General features: G+C 44.8%; 1 protein-coding gene across 1 annotated transcript in view; it reads left to right on the plus strand.

Moving 5' to 3' along the window:
• Nucleotides 1–32: 32 nt before the first annotated feature.
• The window catches only part of EXOC5 (exocyst complex component 5), a 43,618-nt gene continuing 24,389 nt past the window's right edge, over nt 33–19,261 (plus strand). Inside the window, exons 1-4 of the mRNA XM_053264148.1 lie at nt 33–953; nt 8,728–8,822; nt 13,615–13,762; nt 14,921–15,115. Coding sequence (XP_053120123.1) covers nt 48–953; nt 8,728–8,822; nt 13,615–13,762; nt 14,921–15,115 — 1,344 coding nt within the window. The 5' untranslated portion in view covers nt 33–47. The remainder of the gene's footprint in view (nt 954–8,727; nt 8,823–13,614; nt 13,763–14,920; nt 15,116–19,261) is intronic.

The raw sequence follows: 19,261 nt of genomic DNA on the forward strand, positions 1-19,261 counted from the left end.
GCTGAAGACCCTTCCTCTCCAAATCACCCCCCCCCCCACTGAAGAGGATGCCCTCCTGGCTCAAAGAGCCCACGTTTCGCCCAGGGGCCTCCCCTCTTGCGGCTCACGGGAGGGTCTTCCTCCCCCCCCTCCTCCAGCAGCAGACTCCTCCTGGCACTGGCACTGCCCAGTACCCCCCACCCCCAGCACAGACTCCCCCGGTCGGTCAAGCAGCAGCCCCCCGTCCTGGCATCGAGGAGGAGGAGGACGACGAGGAGGAGGAGGGAGCCCCCTTCACTCTTGCAGGGGCTGCATTGGGGGGACCCCAGGAGGATCCCCCAGAGAGCCCCCACACCTCCCTCTCCCAGCCGCAGCAGCCGCCCCCTTTTAGGAGGAGACGGGGGGGGACCCCCACCTCTCCCTCCTCCTCCTCCTCTCCCTGCAGATCCCCCTCCCCGCTCAAGCAAGCCAGCAGCTCAGGCGGCCCACAGACAGGAGACCCTCCGCGGTGGCCCAGCCTCTCCTCCTCCCCCTTCTCCCCGCCCAGAGAGCGGCGGCGGCGGCGGCAGGGCCCGTCAGGCTCGGCTTCGGGCCTAGGAGGAGGAGGCGGCGTCCTCGTCGTCCAGAGAGGCGCTTGGGCGAGGCTGCTGCTTCCTGGGTTGCCGGTGGCGGCGGCGGCGGCCCGAAGAGCTGCTCCGCCAGCGACAGCGAGCCTGAGCCCTGAGCCCGGCCGGCCCCCGCGTCGGTTTCCGGAGGAGGAGCTGCTGGAGGCGCCGCCACTGCCTGGGCCCGTCGTCGTCAGCTCGAGCTGCGGAGGAAGGAGAGGGCGAGGCGGGCGGGCGGGCGGGCGAGCGATGGAGGAGGCCTGGCCTGGGCGCCGGGCGGGCGGCCCGAGGGGGCGGCCGCTGCACCCGCAAAGAGACAAAGAGAGCGAAGCGGGGCCCATGGCGGCGGCGTCGCCCGAGCTCTTCGAGGTAAAGCCGGGGGCGCTGGAGGGACGGGCAAGCGGGCTGCCGGGGGCCCCGCGGCTCGCAAGGCAGCCGGAAAGGGGGCAAGGGGGTGGCCGGTGGGCCCAGCGTGGGGAGCCCCCCGTCTCCATGTGGGGTGGCCTTGGCAATGGGGTGGGGTGGGGTTGTTGTCTGTGCCCCTCTCCCCTTGGGGGGATATGCACGGAGGGCGGGGAAGGAGTTGGGGGAGAGCCGCGAGGGGGAAGCTGTCAGTGGGGCGCTGGGGAAATTAGGTGGGGAGGTGGGGGTCCAGAATGAGGCGTGGGAGGCAATGTGTGGGGCAGCTTGGGTAGGGGGTGGGGGGTGCAGCTGGCTACACACAATTATAGGGACATGAGGGTCGGGTGGGGTCAAAGACGGGCCTCTAAGGGGTGAGCCAAATGATGGGGAGGGGCTGTCACTGGGGACCAGGGTGGGGACAGTATGTGTGGGGAGAGCTGACAAATTGGGGTGTGCCGGGGTCCACCTTAAGTAGAAAGGGGCTCTCCTCTGCCTGTATCAATCTCTCTCCCCCGCCCCTTATTTCTACTTGCACAGTGGGAATAATGGGGTCTTTTCCCCGGGTGGCTGTAAGGATGGGGGCTTCTTCCTCCGATGGCAAGGGGTTAGGGCAGCAAGCCAGAATATGGGGAAGAGGGAGTGGGCACTGGGCCCAAGAGAATGCCATGGGGCCCCAAGCGGAGACTAGGAGGATGTGTGAGGTGGGCTGGCCCTGTTTAAATGGGAAGGGGAGGAAAGGAGAGAGGTGGGGCATTTGCATGAAGGGGGGCAACTACAATAGGGTACTTGTGCAGACAGAGATGGGGGATCTCAGAGGGACAGTGGCGCGAGGTCCCAGAGTGTCTGTGTTGTATGAGTTCCTCCTTAACATTTTTATTTTTATTTTAACATGGCTCCTGTGCTTTCATACCAGGCTTTTCCTGGCATGTAAATGCAGAAACCTGCTAGTCACCCTGCACCTGTTAGAGACACTAGTCCTTGCTAGAATAAAGAAGCTGGCAGCCCTGGTCAATGTTTGGCACAAGTCAACGGAATAGGAGTGAGGGATAATGAAGAGTGGATGTGGTTGGGGGAGAAGCTGGGGGGTGGGGTGCAGCAGAAGCTCTTTGGGGTGCTGGAAGTTGAGTGGGCAGCTACATACCAATATTGCTCGGAGGGGGGGGATTTAGGAATGGAAACAGATATGCGCTGTATTGGTAAACTTTGCAGAACTGCACTGGTAGTGCTACTGCTCCAAAAAGCTTGTTTTTGTTTACTACTACTGGTATATTTTTATAGAGAAAAGAATGCATCACTTTATAAACAAGCAAACTAAATGCTTCTCAGCTAACTGTTATCCCCCTCGGCCTGGAGTTCTAGGAGAGAATTGGAGCATCCAGACCAGCTAGAACTGCTGTGCTCTAGGCCTAAGCTGCTGACGGACTAACATGCTGATTTAATAATTCATTTTAAAATTGGCACCTTTTCCCCCCTTACAGCAGGGCTGCACAAGGTTGGCTCTCCAGCTGTTGTTGGACTACAGCTCCCATCTTTCCAAGCCACAGTGGACAATAGTCAGCTATGATGGGAGTTGTAGTCCCACAACAGCTGGAGGGCCGTTGTGCAGCCCTGCCTTACAGGGTTCTTGTGCCTTTTGCACAAAAGTTCAGCTATAAGAGATGGGAGTTCATGTGCTGAATTTCCTCCAGTCCTGTAGTTGTTAAAGGCACAGGAACCTTACTAGACAGATACGGGGGCAATGCTAAGTTACCCACACATGTTGCAGGGGGAAAAAGACAAGCTTCAGATTTCCTCCAGAGATTAGTTCACACACCTCATTCTTTGACTCAGCATGCATCCCTGACTCTCCTTGCTTATATAGAGAAATAACGTAAGGTATGAAATGGTAAATCACTGTTTCAGCATATCCGTGTAGTGTGGAGTGTTTTCAGCACTAGGGTTATGGAAAAATGGTTTCAGATGGAGGGATTTTTCACATACAGAGAACTCTGAGGAGTCCCTAGGTAGATGGTAAAGTAAAAGGTAAAGTGTGCCATCATGTTGGTGTCGACTCCGGGCAACCACAGAGCCCTGTGGTTGTCTTTGTTAGAATACAGGAGTGGTTTGCCATTGCCATCTCCCACACAGAATGAGATGATGCCTTTCAGTCCAGCATCTTCCTATATCGCTGCTGCCTGATATAGGCATTTTCCATAGTCTGGGAAACATACCAGTAGGGATTCGAACCAGCAACCTCTGGCTTGCTAGTCAAATCATTTCCATACTGCATCATTAGATGGTAGTTTATGACAAATAGGAGCTTCTGCCTGTCCCTCAGCATGATGAGTGTTTTGGACATCGGGAACAATGGGGACATTCAAAACACCCCATTGTTCCCCATGGGTAGTTCCTAGGGACACTAAAGTCAGTTGTGTGATAGGGCATGATGTGTGCTACCTACCACCCAACCCACAAAAGAAATAGGCAAGTGGGTGATTTAAAAACAAACAAACAAACAAACAAAAAACCCATGGGGCTTAGGGGAAAGATTAACAATTTGTTGTCACACAACCCATTTTGGTGTACCTAGCCTGTATTCACAGAGCGCATGCACTCACGTTTTGCATTGTAATTTGCAACCCAGCCTTGAAGAACATTGCAGAAGCACACAGAAAAAGGGAATCTGTCCCTCCCAACACAGATTTCAAGCACAGACCAAAAATGGCAAAAAAAGAATCACTGACCCAGAATTCATTGCCAGCCATAGTGTGCTGTAACATCATTAGCACAAGTTGCTCTCTCTCACACAATTATTACTCCTTACATTACTTCCTAGCATTGCAACAGCTGCCACGGCAGCACCCTTAGTAGCAAGCATAGCCATAAGCTCAGTTAGAACAACTTCAGCCACATTTTGACTGAGTACACCTTGCAATACAAATTGCAGAGCAGACCAGAGCAGTGAGTGAAGCACAAGTTAGTCTCTCATCACAGAAATGGAGGACATCACACATTGATCTCATCACAGAAATCACCAAGAAATATTACAGAGAGAGCGTGAGCGAGCTGCCACTGACTATTTCTCACTACAACACTATCTCACAAACAAAACAAACGGCAATTCAAGGCAGGCAGGCACCCAGGTTTTGCCAGTAAGGGTATTGCCATGACCAGGATCAGGGGGTGGAGGGAAAGCTTGTGCAAAACATACCTCCATCTCCCGACAATCTCCATGCCACGTCCTGGCCTCTGGGAATCTCTCAATTCTGTACAATTGCGGATTTCCCCTATGAAACAGGTGCTCTAGGCACCTGTCTCTGTGACCGCTCAGCTGCAAGCAGCCCGAGCAGTTACACGATCATGAAACAATTTAACCCTGGCTAACAGCCAAGCTATGGAGCCAGGTTTGGCAGCGTGACAGTGCCGGGACCTGCGTGGATCCCAGTGGTTCTTATGGGCAACCAAGCCCAGGCTTGGCTGCTCGTGAGAACAACATTTTTTTTTTTTTTGGTCAATCTGAGATCCAGCAAAACCACATAGTATAGCAGCAATGGCACAGCATAGTATACTCAGTGCTGAGAAAAGAAAACCACAAAAAATCAAACCTACCTTTCTCCTCTCTTGATGTATCCTATTCAAGAGATATAAGGGCTATCTCTGCTTCCCAGTCTCTTTGAATACATATTGAAATTCCCTCCATTTGGGCTCCTCCTCCCTCCCCCCAACCAATGGGGGTACAGTTGCCCATGACAACACTTGATTTGTATGATAACAAACTAACCAAGAAACAAGGAGACCACAAACCAATTGGAATCCAGTGCCAGAAAATCAATTAGCAAGGGAAAAACAGGCCTCTAAAATGGCACTTGAAATGTTGAAACGTTTCAATCAAAATAGGGTGTTCCAAGCTCGAAACAGGCCCTTTTGAAAGAGGGAGTTCTGTTTTGAGCTTGAAACACTTGAAATGGCCTGTTTCGAGTCGAAACGCTTCACAGTCGAAACGTTCTGCACATCCCTAATTACCACATATACTACTACTGTCCTGCAAAGTGTATGCATGCATGAGATTGTAAGTAAACCTGGTAGCCAGGCCCAGGGTGCCACAGGTCACCAGAAGCATCAGAGAAAGATCAGGCTGAGAGCTAGGTAGTCGTGGCTATTTGTTCTAGGCCACCATTCACCTAGGGACTCCTCAGAACTTTCTGTGTGTGAAAAATCCATCCTCCCTCATCTGAGAGTTCATTTCCCAACATTAATCAATTTATACCTTGCCTTTCAGTCATAGCAGAGCTTTCAAGGTGGTTTACAATATTTTAAAAAACCATGCTAACCCATGTGGGTGTTTATAGATGTTGCTATGTTTGCATATACAGTATGCAACACTAAAAGAAAGCATAGTGAACATTGCAGATAAATACCAAGAAAAGCAACATGTGGAATATACAAGCACTACATGGTAGTTCAGTAGGGGACTGACCTGCCACACAGTTTCAGTGATGTCAACGTAGTAATAGCATTGGCATGACCTCATTCTGTCCAAATCTAGCATTCCATCTGTTTTCAACAGTGGTTCCTGATCACTGTGGACCTTGAACAGAACATCTCTCTGCTGTCATTTGGTGGCCTATCCCCACTGTGATTTCTCTGGGTTCTACCCAACAATTGCTCAGAATCTGGGACAGAAACAGTTGTCCATGTAAGCGGAGGTGACTTTCTGGGCCTCCCTCCCCTCGGGTAGCCTTTACAACATGTTGATGGTATGATGCACCATCATCAGTGGATTGTTGATCCAGAATGGTCCTTGGCTCATGTTAGTCATGTCATCTTGCTGTTCAGATGCGACTGCAGGAGAAATGGTCATCCTAAACTATTTTTAAAATGCGAAGGGCATGATCATTGGGAGAATACTATGATTGTCTAAAAGCAACAACTACTAATGGAGCCTGTAATCTTTGTTTATGCTTGCCAATTCGGTTCACATCCAGGATAGAGTTGTAAAACACATTAAGAGGCCTAGCTTTAAATATCACATTGCAATTTAAAAAAAAACATTTTCTCTGCAACTACAGTAAAATCCATGTGTGTGGTTCCAGCAGGTGCTTGGACAACAAACGGCAAATGTAAACCTGCTTACCAAGTTCATCTCACAATCTTCACAGTATTTATTATGCAAATTGGGGGGCAAGGTTTGCAATCTGGGGGTGCTCATCGATCCAGCCCTGTCACTAGAGCTCAAGCCGCCTCTGTGGCTCAGAGTGCCTTTTATCAGCTTTGGCTGATACGCCAACGGCGGCCTCACCTGGACAAAGATAGCTTGGCCACAGTTACTCATTCTCTGGTAACCTCTCGCTTAGATTACTGCAATGCATTGTACGATGGGGCTGCCTTTGAAAATGGTCCAGAAACTGCAGCTGGTACAAAATAGGGCTGCAAGTTTATTAACTGGGACTGGATGTTTTGATCATATCACGCCAGTGCTTTGTCAGCTGCACGGCTCCCAATCCGTTTCTGGGCCCAATTCAAAGTACTGTTTTTAACCTTTACAGCTCTAAATGGCTTGGGATCAGGTTACCTGAGAGAGTGCCTTGCCTCATATGTCCCAGTCTGGACCTTAAGATCTTCAGAGGCCCTCCTCCAGTTGCCCCTGCCAAATGAGATGAGGCATGTGGCTACCAGGAAGAGGGCCTGGGTTGCACCCCGTTTATGGAATAGCCTCCCCAGTGAAATTTGCCTGGCTTCATCACTCTGTTCTTTTAGATAGGTAAAGGTAAAGACCTTTTTCTTCACCCAGGCTTTTAAATGCTGGTTTTTCAGATTTGATCTGATTTTTAACTAATGTTAAAATGTTTTTAAGCCGCTTTGTATTGTATTTTGTATTTTATTTTCTTCTTTTTTGTCTGTTATGATTTAATGTGCTATGTGTTTTCATTGTATGTTTTTGTTGAGCCACCAAGAGAACAATTTAACAAATTGTTAAAAAATCAAGTTGTTGTTGTTATTATAATTATAATATTTATTTATTTACTACTTTTATATCCCACTCTTCTTCCCAAGAAGCTCAGAGCCGTGTACAGTACATGGTTATGTTTATGTTCACAGTGAGTTGAGAGATAAATGACTGGCTCAGAGTCACCCTGTGTGTTTTGCAGCTGAATGGGTCTCCCTGGTCCTAGTCCAACACTCTAACCAGCACTTTCCTTGGCTCCTTGAAAGTGAATGTTGGAACTGAAGTAGAATGTTGAAATTGAGATGTAGAAGTGTTTCCCAACTGTGTAATAATGAATATTATTTTGATAACTTCATGTCTGGTGAAGTTGTTGCATCACTAACAAACTTACAGGTAGCATGCCAATTGGTGAGTTACACTAAAGGCCTTCCTTTTCTTAGCCAGTAAACAGGACCAACTTGCAGTGCCACTTTGGTGCAGTGTGAATGTGAAGAAACTTGCATTTCTGGTCAGTGGATGTGTTTCAAGGTGTGTGTCAGTAATATTAGAATGAGTGGAGGTGTATACCATTGTCGCTTTTCTGAGCATTTTGAGTCTGGAAAGGTGACATATCGCTAGTGCCCTTTACATTTAAAAATTTCATTGGATGCATTCCTGATTAGTTTTACCATTATGTGTAGAACTGGTCTCACTGTAATATTTATATAGTTTCAGCAATGTACCAGAAGCTGTGCAGAAGGGACCGAATATTTTTGCCCACAGGGACTGAGATCTACATTAACCATATGAAACAGGGGTGAGCTCAGGGTGGGGATGTTTAAACGAATGGGTAAGGGTGGTACAGAGAGTCACACAGAAGTGGATGACCAGATTAGCTGAGTCTGGGGAATGTGTTGGCAGGGGGCGGGGAGGAAATGAATCTGGGAAGGGACTTTTTAAAAGTCCCTTCCCTGTTTGTAGACTTCCTGGAAGCATCTGACAACCTGGATTCAGAAACAGGGATCTGAATGGACTCTTGGTCTGATTGAGTGTTCTTAGAATCTTAAAAGGAGATCACTTGAAAAATGGAAAGGATGGCATTGTTGAATATGTGAAGCTGCTGCATATGCAGTGGACCATCCATGTAGCCCAGGATTGTCTGATCTGGGTGTAAGCAGCTCTCCGGGGTCTCAGGCAGAGGAGGTCTTTCCTTGCTCAGCTTCCCCCCCCCCCCCCCCACACACACACTTAATTTTAGGAGTTGGAGATTAAACCTGGCTTTAGCGTGTGCAAATTAGATATTCTGTCATTGAGCCATGGCCCTTTCATAAGGAACAATATGGAAAATACAATATGGAGATGAGAGAGAGAGAGAGAACTTAATAGAGGCCAACAGGCGTTGAGTTTAAGTGAAAGAACAACTTGGGCCCTTCCTTGCCTAATTTGGCCTCTCCTTGGACTGTAGGATAGGAAGGACCCTGTGTACAACATGTGAACACCATTGCGGTGTGAGAACACTGTTGAATGCATTGGGTCTAGGTCCCGATAGAGCTTTAAACCGAATGAAGGGCCCCTGGTGAGTAAAGGATTGGGAATCGTTCCTTATGCAAGCTGGTTTTGCAAACCTTGAACTAGATGTTTGCCATTTAAAAAGCACCTAATCTTTAGATTAGGTGCACAAATGTGAAAAGTGCCGTTGGATCCATTATCTATACTTTATAAAGTATTCAGCTGCAGAAAAAGCTTTTAACCACTTTCTTGGTAAGGTATGAGCAAAATGCATCTTGCCTTCCTGCTGTGCCTTGTTGTAAAAAAGTCTCTCTCTTGTGTGTTTAGGAACCCTTTGTGGCTGATGAGTATATTGAACGCCTGGCATGGAGGACTCCCGGTGGAGGTTCCCGAGGTGGTGTGGAAGCTTTTGATCCCAAAAGGTAAAAGTCAGCAATGTAATCCAGAAGTACAATGAATACTTTTACCATCTCTAAGAAAGAGCAAGCACGGTGTGACTCAAATAAGTATCCAATGGGCACTCCCACTGGGAAAGCTGCTGGGTCTCTATGACCCCCATGCAATCTCCTTAGCAGGTTTTTAGAATAGCTTGTAGAGGGGGAAGGAAGAAATGGGGGGTGGGGAAGGAATTCAGTATAGGAAGCAACAAGAAAACTAGGGGTGGAAGGGGAGAGGTTTTCTTATGGAAGCCCAGATTGGAGAAGAAATAGACTTTTTATGGCTTGATGGCCTGACCATTTTGGATTCTGCATTGAGATCTTAGTGAAATGGCCTTGGGCATTAGTTCCTGAGTTCTGGTATAGATGGATGATTATAAGTTGTTAGTTAAGCAGAGAATTTAGTATGACATTTATAATTGCCAAGTGTTGGGGTGCAGTAGAGTGAATGATTATATTTTGGTAAGGTTAAGTGCCACTTTACAACTACTTCTTATCCATTTTAATAAGATCATCATTTGTCTTATTTTCTCATTGCCTGTAGATTCTGACCTGTTGTTTTAGAGTTAGTTGGTGGATTATTCAAGTGAGGAATAGTCCCTTATATCCAAAGGGACTATCAGCTCTTAATGGCTTTAGGTCTGTTATGCACTGAGCCAGTGTTCTCATTGAATGATCCAGTATGACCCCAAGTTCTCTTTTTGCTTAATCACTCAGACCCTATCAGTAGATAGGTGAAACTTGGAATTTCCCCCCAAGATACATCACTTTGCATTTGTTTACACTGAGCCACATTTGCTCTTCTTCCCAATTCTTGCCCCCAGTAGGCCACACCCTGGGGTATTCCCCACTTTGTCCATTGGGAGAAGGTTCTTTTGAAGAAAACTTGCTCAGCTGTGGAATGGGAGACAACTGTTATTTCCTTTTCAAGCCAATTTTTTCCTGTCTCTGCAGAGAAAGGATATAGGTTCAGTGCCTGGCTTCTGGGACTAGCTACAGTTGGTTTTTCCTTGAGGCTGGGTGAGAAGGGTGGGGGAAGTGCTCTAGGCTCCATTTAGCCTGTAGAAGGAGGTCAAACCAGCCCAGTGCTGCTTTCGACTAGCTCCAGATCAGTTATAAACAAATTAAAAAGCACTGGTCCCAACACAGATCCTTGGTGACCCCACTTCTTACTTTGTAAAGCTTTTCACTCCGTTGTGAAAGTTGTCCATTTACTCCTACTCTCAGCTTCCTATTCTTTAATCAGTTATCCTATTCTTTAATCAGTTACCGCTCCTTAAAAGGACTGCTCTTAACCTTCCTTTGGTGAGGAACTCTGTCAAAAGCATTTGTAGTTCAAGTGTACTGCCGGTGCTCCTGAAAGAGCAAGAACGGTGTGACTCAAATAGTTGACACTCCCAAAGAAAGTTAGTGAGGCAGAACTTAACTTTTGGACAAGCGATGCTGATTCTCCTTCAGCAAGGCTTGTTCTTCTATATCTTTAATAATCTTATATTTAATGATGCTTTCCACCAATTTACTTGGGACAGACCTTAAACTTACCAGCCTTTAATTGCCTAGATAATCGCCCAGAGATGTGAGTTTTGGGTGGTATAGAAATATGTTAAATAAATAAATATAAAAGAAAATAGCTCCACCCTGGTCTCCTTTTAAAAAATCTGCATTACCATGGCTGTCTTTATTTATTTTATTTATTATTTATTTATTTATTCAATTTTTATACCGCTCTTCCAAGCTGGCTCAGGGCAATTTACAATTAAAAAACAGAAAACATTAAAAACAATTAAAATAGAAATACAAATATAAACATCAAATTTAAAAACATCTTAAAAAACAATTAAACTATCAAAACAATTAAAACCCTGAAAACCAGGTTAAGATTAAAACAGTTAAAACTAAATTAAAAACCCTGAAAGGCCAGGCCAAACAGATAGGTTTTAAGGGCTCTCTTGAAGGACAGCAAAGAATTAAGATTACGAATTTCTGCCGGGAGTGCATTCCACAGTCCAGGAGCAGCCACAGAGAAGGCCCGCCTCTGAGTCGCTACCATATGAACTGGTGGTAACTGGAGACGGACCTCCCCAGATGACCTTAACATGCGGTGGGGATCATGTAAAAGAAGGCGCTCTCTAAGATATCTCGGACCCAAGCCGTTCAGGGCTTTAAAGGTAATAACCAGCACTTTGTATTTTGCCCGGAAACATATCGGCAGCCAGTGTAGCTGTTTCAAAACAGGCATCATATGGTCTCTCCGGGTTGCCCCAGAGAACAACCTGGCTGCCGCATTCTGAACTAACTGAAGTTTCCGGACTACGTACAAAGGCAGCCCCATGTAGAGTGCATTGCAATAGTCAAGCCAGGAGGTTACTAGCTGATGCACCACTGTTCTGAGGTCATCCTCTTCGAGGAATGGGCGCAGCTGTCGAATCAGCCGAAGCTGATAGAAAGTACTCCTGGCCATGGCCTCCACCTGAGATACCAGGGTGAGGCCTGGGTCCAGGAGTACTCCCAAGCTGTGCACCTGCTCCTTCTGGGGGAGTGTAACCCCATCCAGCACAGGAAGATCTAACTCACCCCTCAGATTCTGAGCCCCCACAATGAGCACCTCCGTCTTGCTTGGATTCAGCTTCAATTTGTTATCCCTCATCCAGCCCATTACTGCCTTCAGGCAGGCGTTTAGAGAATGAGTGCCATTACCTGAAGATGAAAAGGAGAAGTAGATTTGGGTGTCATCAGCATACTGATAACACCCAGCACCAGTCTTCCGGTGCTCTGATTCATAACCTAATTTTAGAAACAAGTTATATATATATTTTAGAAGCTCAGTACTCTTGAGTTCTTTAAGAATTATTGCATGGTGCTATCTGGACCTGGTAACGTGTTAACTTTTAATTTGTTGATGTGCCCTAGAACAATGTCTGTCTATATAATTATCTTACATGTATTCGTCACTAATTCCATGCGTGGCAGCTCTCGTAAGAGTTTGTGAGCGAGGGGACGGGGGAGAGGAAAGCGACGTCGGCGGGGAACATAAGTCCAACGGACACTCCAGTGAGCGAGCGGGTGGGCGGGGAAAGAAAGCGGTGGGGGCACTGGGGAGAGAAAGCTAAAATGGCAGAGGAGGGGAAGGAAAGTGGTGGCAGTGGGGAGGCGGGAACGTGGTGGCTGTGGGGGCGAGAAAGTGGCAGGCAGCTGGAAAAAGCAGCTGGCCAGAGAGAAAAAAATATTGGAGGAGGGGGAGAGCTGAGAACGAGGTGCTGAGAACATGAGAGAACTAGAGGCACAGGTGCTCTGCACCCAGGCCAACTAGTTCTCTATAATCCCAGATCTTGCTTAAGTATTCCTTTTACTCCCTAGTCATCTGATGCGGTTTCCTGCTTCTGATGTATTGATATACATTTTAATTCTTTATCTTGATGTTTTTAGTTGTATGCTCCTCATACTCTTTTTTCACATCTCTTATGGTCTACTTTCATTTCTTCTGCCACAGCTTTTGTTCCTTTTGTTCTCCTTATGTGGTCAAGACTTTCATTTTGTGAAGGAAACCTTGCCTTTTATGGCTTCCTTGACTCTGCTCATGAGCCATGTTGGCATCCACTTGGACTTTTCTACTTTGTGGTATACGTTCTGACTGATGTGGTTTTTAAATAATCTATCAATTCTGAAGAGATTTGACTTTCAGGTTCCCTTTTACTAATCCCCGCCGCCCCAAGTAAAATATATCTGTACCGGACTTTCTTGACAGTTTTTCTCATATATATATAATTTGATAACCCACTGGTCAGTGTTCCATATTTGTTCAGCAACACTGCACACCAGGTTCTGAGCACTACTTAGGATTAAACTGAGAGTCACCTTCCTTCTGGTTGTTTCCATGAGCAGCTGTTCTAAGGCACAGTCATTTAAGGAATCTAGATATCTGTCTTCTTTGCCATGATATGAACATGAATTTACCCATTCTGTGTGTGGCTAGTTGAAGTCACCCATTATTACAACAGTTTCTTGGTATTGGACATAGGACACAGGATTCTGCCATATACAGAATCAGACCATTGGTGCATCCAGCTCCGCATTGTCCATACTGACTAGCAGCAACTCTCCAGGGTTTCAGAGAGGAGTTATTCCCTGTCATACCTGGAGATGCCAGAGGTCAAGCCTGGGACCTTCTGCATGCAGAGTTTGTGCTCTGCTACTGAACTATAGTCCTGCTCCCTTAGGTGCCTCCCTACTTTCTTTCTCCATGTCAATATTACCCTCAGCATCATCATCATTTGTTTATGGTCTTTGACCAAAAAGATTATCCTCAGCATTTTGATCAGGAGGGGGATAGCATGTCTTAGGCCTGGCATTACCACCAACAGTGATTTGTAGAAGAAGTTTGGTCCTCCATAGTTTTCTGGTTTATTGGATTCTGTACCCTCTTTGACGTGCAGAGTGACAACACACCCAGTATGCCTTTCCTTGTCTTTTCTGTAGTGTGTTATATAAAATGTATGCGCTTGCGCACACACACGCCCACACACTTATAGCCTGCCTTTCCTGAAGCAATTCAGCCCAAATAATATATTCTTTAACATCACATAATTTGTGTGTGCACCCCATCATAAGCATGTACAAGGACTCTTGGTTTCAGACTGAAATTCTTAATCTCTTCAACGTTCCTAATTCCAACAACTGTCTTCCTCCAGATCCTATCCTCAAAAGGTACTCTTCCATATAATTGTTTTACTGTCACGATATACGTGCTGAATGCTAATTTCTTTTTTTAACCCATCAGATTACAAGAAGAATTTGTAAATCATATCAATGAACTGAAGTTACTCGATGAACGAATCCAGAGAAGAGTGGAAAAGTTAGAGCAGCAAGTCCAGAGAGAAGCCAAGGAATTTGCCAAGAAAGTTCAAGAGCTGCAGAAAAGTAACCAGGTATTACTTAGGCAGGGGTGTCAAACTGCGGCCCTCCAGCTGTTGTTGGCCTACAGTTCCCATCATCTCCAGTCACAGTGGCCGGCATCCAAGAATGTTGGGAGTTGTAGGCCAACATCTACAGGATGGCTGCAGTTTGACACTCCTACATTAAGGGCTCAGTCTATGTTCTTGTACAGCTGCCATCAATTTTAGTCTGTTTTGTGCAGGGGAGCTTCCTGCTGAATTGCATTTAAGCTTGTGATTCACTACCAAGTAACAAGTATGTCCTTTTTTTCTCTGAGTGTTTAACACAGAAGTGGTAGGGGGACACCAACCAACAAGATGTGAGAGGGGCTACCTGTTGTTTGGGATGTAGCCTTGTTGAGACATAAGGTGACATCCATACTACTCTGCAGATGTCTGTTACGATGGGGTCAGTCTCTTGCCTCTACTCAGCCACCATCAAAGAGGAATTGGAAGTGAAATGTTGTACATCTATATGATGTGCTATACCCTGCCTTTTGGCCCTAATGGGATCCCCAAGGAGGCATACAATTAAATACATGCACATACACTCATGCAATGTTTGTTTTGCAGCTTTTGTTTTTGTGCACCACCCGATGGGGTGGTATATAAATGAAATAAACAAACAAACAAATAACATCAGCTCAAGATGAAACTTGTGTAATACACAAGTTATTTTACCTTAATTGCATGCCACTGAAGTGTGAATGTGTAGTTTTGCAGATATATAATTTCTAGAGGTTAGTGGCATACAATTAAGAGAAAATAACTGCTTGTATATAACTTAAGTTTCATCTTAAGTTGAATGATCTAAAAATTCAGCAACATACGAAGAATATTTTATAACTGATCTGCCTGAGTACTTAATGCAGGGAAGCCTTTTGGGCATTAATTGTGCCAAATCTCTGTGAAGATCCGTGCACTGGTCATCAATGGAAATAGCTTGGTTCATATAAATGGAGGCCTTAGCCTTTCACCAGCTTGCTCATGATTTTGGGGAGTGTTTGCGCGTTTTATTGCAGAATGGTCGGGTGCTGAATCTTTCCCTGTCTTGGCTTTTGTGCTTTTTGTTCTTTTTTTGCATGTTGTTGAGTAGCTTGACTTGCCTTAATTACAGTAAACATGATTGCTTTGTCCGTCCTCTTCTCCCAGGTTGCCTTCCAACACTTTCAAGAGCTAGATGCGCATGTCAGCTACGTGGCAACTAAAGTCTGTCACCTTGGCGACCTGCTGGAGGGGGTAAACACGCCACGACAACGGCTAGTGGAGGCTCACAAACTTATGAAATACTTTAATGAGTTTCTGGATGGAGAGCTGAAGTCTGATGTTTTTACTAACCCTGAAAAGGTAAGACCCATCAGCAGGGCTGAAAGAAAGTTCACACTATAAGCTGTGTTGCCCTAATTACAAACCTTCACTCTAACTTCCACCGTCAGACTCCCCAGTGAGCGACTTGCCCAAGTTCCATTGTTCTGGAATGCAGATTAACTTAATGTGCCTGCATATTCAGCCATTCTTAATATAGCAAACGCTGTCACTTTTTCATTTTGCAAAATCACAAGGAAGAATGCTGAGAGAGTCACTTTTTAGAATGCCTTGGAACTGTGTGTGCGTGTGTGCACTGAATGTCTTGTTCTAATTCTTCTTTCTTGTGAATGAATGTTTTTCCATACATGATTCTTGTCTCTCTCTGATGAGATAAATATAATCAAGAGCTGTATTTTGGCTCCAAGAAACTGTTAATGTGCCATCCCCCTTGCCTTTGAGGGGCATACACTGAGGTGCGTTGTTAAAAAGAAAAAAACCCCAAAGAATAAAAACAAAAGTGTACAGATGCAGAAGGGTTTCTCTCCTCCTTCTGGCAAACATGGCTTCACAATTCTAAACCAAGACTTTACTTTTCAGAACCCCACTGAATCAGTTCCAGGAATCCTATATCCTGTGGGTGGGTTGGAACTTCTTGAGTGCTCAGTGCGAGGAACATGGTGGGGGGGCCATCGCTCAGAACAATCACTTGGTATATAAGAGCCCCTGGTGGCACAGTGGTAAAAAAAACTGCCGCCCTGTAACCAGAAGGTTACAAGTTCGATCCTGACCAGGGGCTCAAGGTTGACTCAGCCTTCCATCCTTCCGAGCTCGGTAAAATGAGTACCCAGAATGTTGGGGGCAATATGCTAAAGTCATTGTAAACCGCTTAGAGAGCTTTGGCTATAGAACGGTATATAAATGTAAGTGCTATTGCTATTGCTATTGCTATATAGAAGGTCCCAGGTTTAATTCTCTGCATTTCCACATAAAATGATTGTGGATGATGGGGCTGGAAGAGCTGCGGCCAGTCGGGAAGGCAGTCCTGGGCTAGATGGGTCAAATGGTCTGACTTGGTAAAAGGCAGCTTCATGTGTTTGTGGTGATCAAGTGCATACATAGATGCCCAGAGCTCCAGCCACCTCTGCCATCTTGCTGTGACTTCCAGCTTACTAGGACTCCTGACACCTCTTCATCAGGATTCTGCTAGGTCTTCCTCAGTTTCCTAAACAAAATGTGCCTCTATGGCCCATCTATAAACTCTTTCCGAAGGAGCTTGCAACATTATAACTCTTATGGACGGATAACTGGTGCACTTGTGGGCAAGTGGACGGTACCTACAGACTCGGATGACCCGCAGATATGTCAGTATTCAAAAAATCTGAAGGAAAAAACCAAGTGGGCCAATCTCCCCCACCCCCCAGCCACCCAAGAACTTCCCCCATGTAAGTCAATGGGACAGAATGTTCATGGGCTCCGCATGTATTTAACCGACAAGCAGGTGGATGGAACTAATGGGACTCAGTGGTGAGAGGTGTGGGAGGAGGGCTTGAACAAAAACAAAGGGAAATTGCTCAGCTTGGAGAATAGTCCCTCAAGAAAGTCAACCCCTTCTGCTCCTGAGGGGGAAAGGTATCTAAAACTCTTTAATTTTCTGACCAGCCATTTCATAGCTTTGTATTTCTCTGGGGAAAGGGTTTGATGCATTTAAACTCTTGGTGTATGGAGGATTGACCCTGCTCCCCCCCATTAATATAAAAGCAACTGCATGTGTATGAACTGAGGAATGGAGGGGGAAGTTACGCACTAAATCTGTTACTCTGCTGATCATTGTATTTGCAAACGCACATACATAGTCACAAAATAAACTAACAACATTCAGCATTAGGTATAATTTATTCCACGATCCCCTTCCTTCCCTGCAGTCTCAGCAAATATTGATGACCTCTTACCATCCATTAACTCTTGAAACTTTAGGGCTGGATGGAAAAGAGCTGGGACTGAGGACCCTCCACCTCCCAAAAAACTACAACACCACACCTCCAAACAAACAGGAAAAATAAAATAAAATTTGCATATGAAGTAAGACCCAAGTAAGATTAGGAACTCCTGTTTTTGTTGCTAACCTTTCTTTAAACTATGCTCAGCCACAGGCTCAAGTCAAACATATATATCGGGGATATATTGCAACATGTGTGTTCATACTTGTTTAACAGTTTATCAGCCTGAGCAGAATCTTTTAAAGAGATGGGAGGGGTAATGTGGAGAATGGTTGCTGAGTCCTGATGGGATTCAAGGGACAAGCTCCACTTTTCTCTGCTATTTATTACCAGCAGGCTCCCTACGTTGGCAGGAAATTCCGAAATGGAAGTGGTCAACATGATGAAGCTTTTCCTTTGACTGTCTCTGGTGTTTGTTAAAGAAGCCTCAGTTACTGGAATTGCCCAGAGAGCTTGCAAGTCCGGGTATCTTAGTCACTTCTTATAGCTTTTCAGGGTAAAAGTCTAGTCAGAGGACTGAGCTAAGGGTGGTTTGCCAAGAAGTTCTGAAAGAGTTTCTTTAGAAAAGCACCCCCCCCTCCTCCAGGCCCTTGTTTTCTTTCATGGCTTCCTTAATCTGTTCATGAGTTTTAATGCAGTTATTTTCAGCCAGGTCTACATTTTTATTAACCCCAAAATGTACCAACATATTAAACCATCCAATACTCAAAAACCTTTCGAAATTTGGAATAAATGTCAAGAGAGAATTATTTGCAGATATCTACATTTATCCCAGACTCTAAGGAATGGTATATATTCCATTACTTGCAACATTCTTACAGTAGATTTTAGCCAATGCAAGGCTGGTAATAGTATTCTGTGAAAGCTTTTTCTAATATTTTCAAAATTGTGTCTTTTGCTTTTCTATAGAATTCCAAAATCTAGTTAGAACAATTTGCATAGTAGTGCAGATAAAGGTTAGGAATTTCCCCTTTTTATTTTTATATAATGTCTTGATGCCACTTTGGGACTTTGTCTTTTCTCCCAGGTGATCTAGATATTTATTGCCAGTTTCAGCATGTCAGTACAATTGGAATATTAACTTTTCAGTAATACACTCATTTCATTATCCTTCCATGATAAAATATCGTCTTCAATGGAGTCCATGTCCCAGAATGTGATTTAATTTTTTTCATCAGATGTTCATTGTTGTTCCTATAAAAGCTCTTGACTGACGTCCAAATTACTCCTGAGTAGTACTTAGTCTGGGATTCAGCCCTTGTTTTCTTTAGAAAATAAAATGATACTTTTGATTATTTGTTTGTTTTTCTCTTCTTCAGTTAAATGAAAGAATAATACTTCAGATTTCTTTGTTCTGTAACTTAGTATTTTCCCAATTTTGTTTGTTGCTTCTCTTTAATGAATGTTTTGGCTGAATAGGAAGTAAGAGCTACATTGTCTGCACACACATGCACTTTTAATTCATGCCTGCTGGCTGATCTTTGGAATTGTTTTGTATCGTGACAGGAGTAGCTCCAAATTTAAATAAAAATGGTGACAAGGAGCAACCTTGTCAGGTTCCACTAGTAAATTGATTTTTGATGTTAAATTCCTCTTTACCACGGCACATGCAGTGGGCTAGAAGAGTGTGGGATGCATGTAGCAAAATGTGGCTCCAAAGGCAGAAGCTTTTAATTCATGAAAGTTGTGGATCATTCCACATGATCAAATCCTTTCTCCATATCAATAAATTCAGTCATTTTCTCTCCCCCCCTCCCATTTTACATAATCAGAAATACTTCCCATTTTTTCTAATATTACGTATTCTTTTCTTCATAAAGCTACAGCGGCCTTAGTCAATATCTTTAGGTATTATTTTACCTAGTAAATATATTAGCTAAAATTACAGCAGTTAAATAGCAATGTAATCATTATTTAACTGGATAATTGTGAGGACAGTGATGACATCTTGTGATTTTAGAAGCTTGGATTACAGTTATTCTTTCTTTGAGTTGGCTATGTTACCTTTTTGTAACATTTCATTAATTGTTCTTATTAATGGTTTTGCTAATAAAAAGCAAACCTTATAATACTCACATGAGAGTCTGTCTGGTCCATCTAGTTTCTTGTGCTTAGTGTGTTTTTATTACCCCAGTGACATCTCTGCATCTATTAGTTTTATCTCTATATTCTGCTTGGTGATAACCTA

Source organism: Hemicordylus capensis, chromosome 1 (genome assembly GCF_027244095.1).
Source record: "Hemicordylus capensis ecotype Gifberg chromosome 1, rHemCap1.1.pri, whole genome shotgun sequence".
NCBI lineage: Eukaryota > Metazoa > Chordata > Lepidosauria > Squamata > Cordylidae > Hemicordylus > Hemicordylus capensis.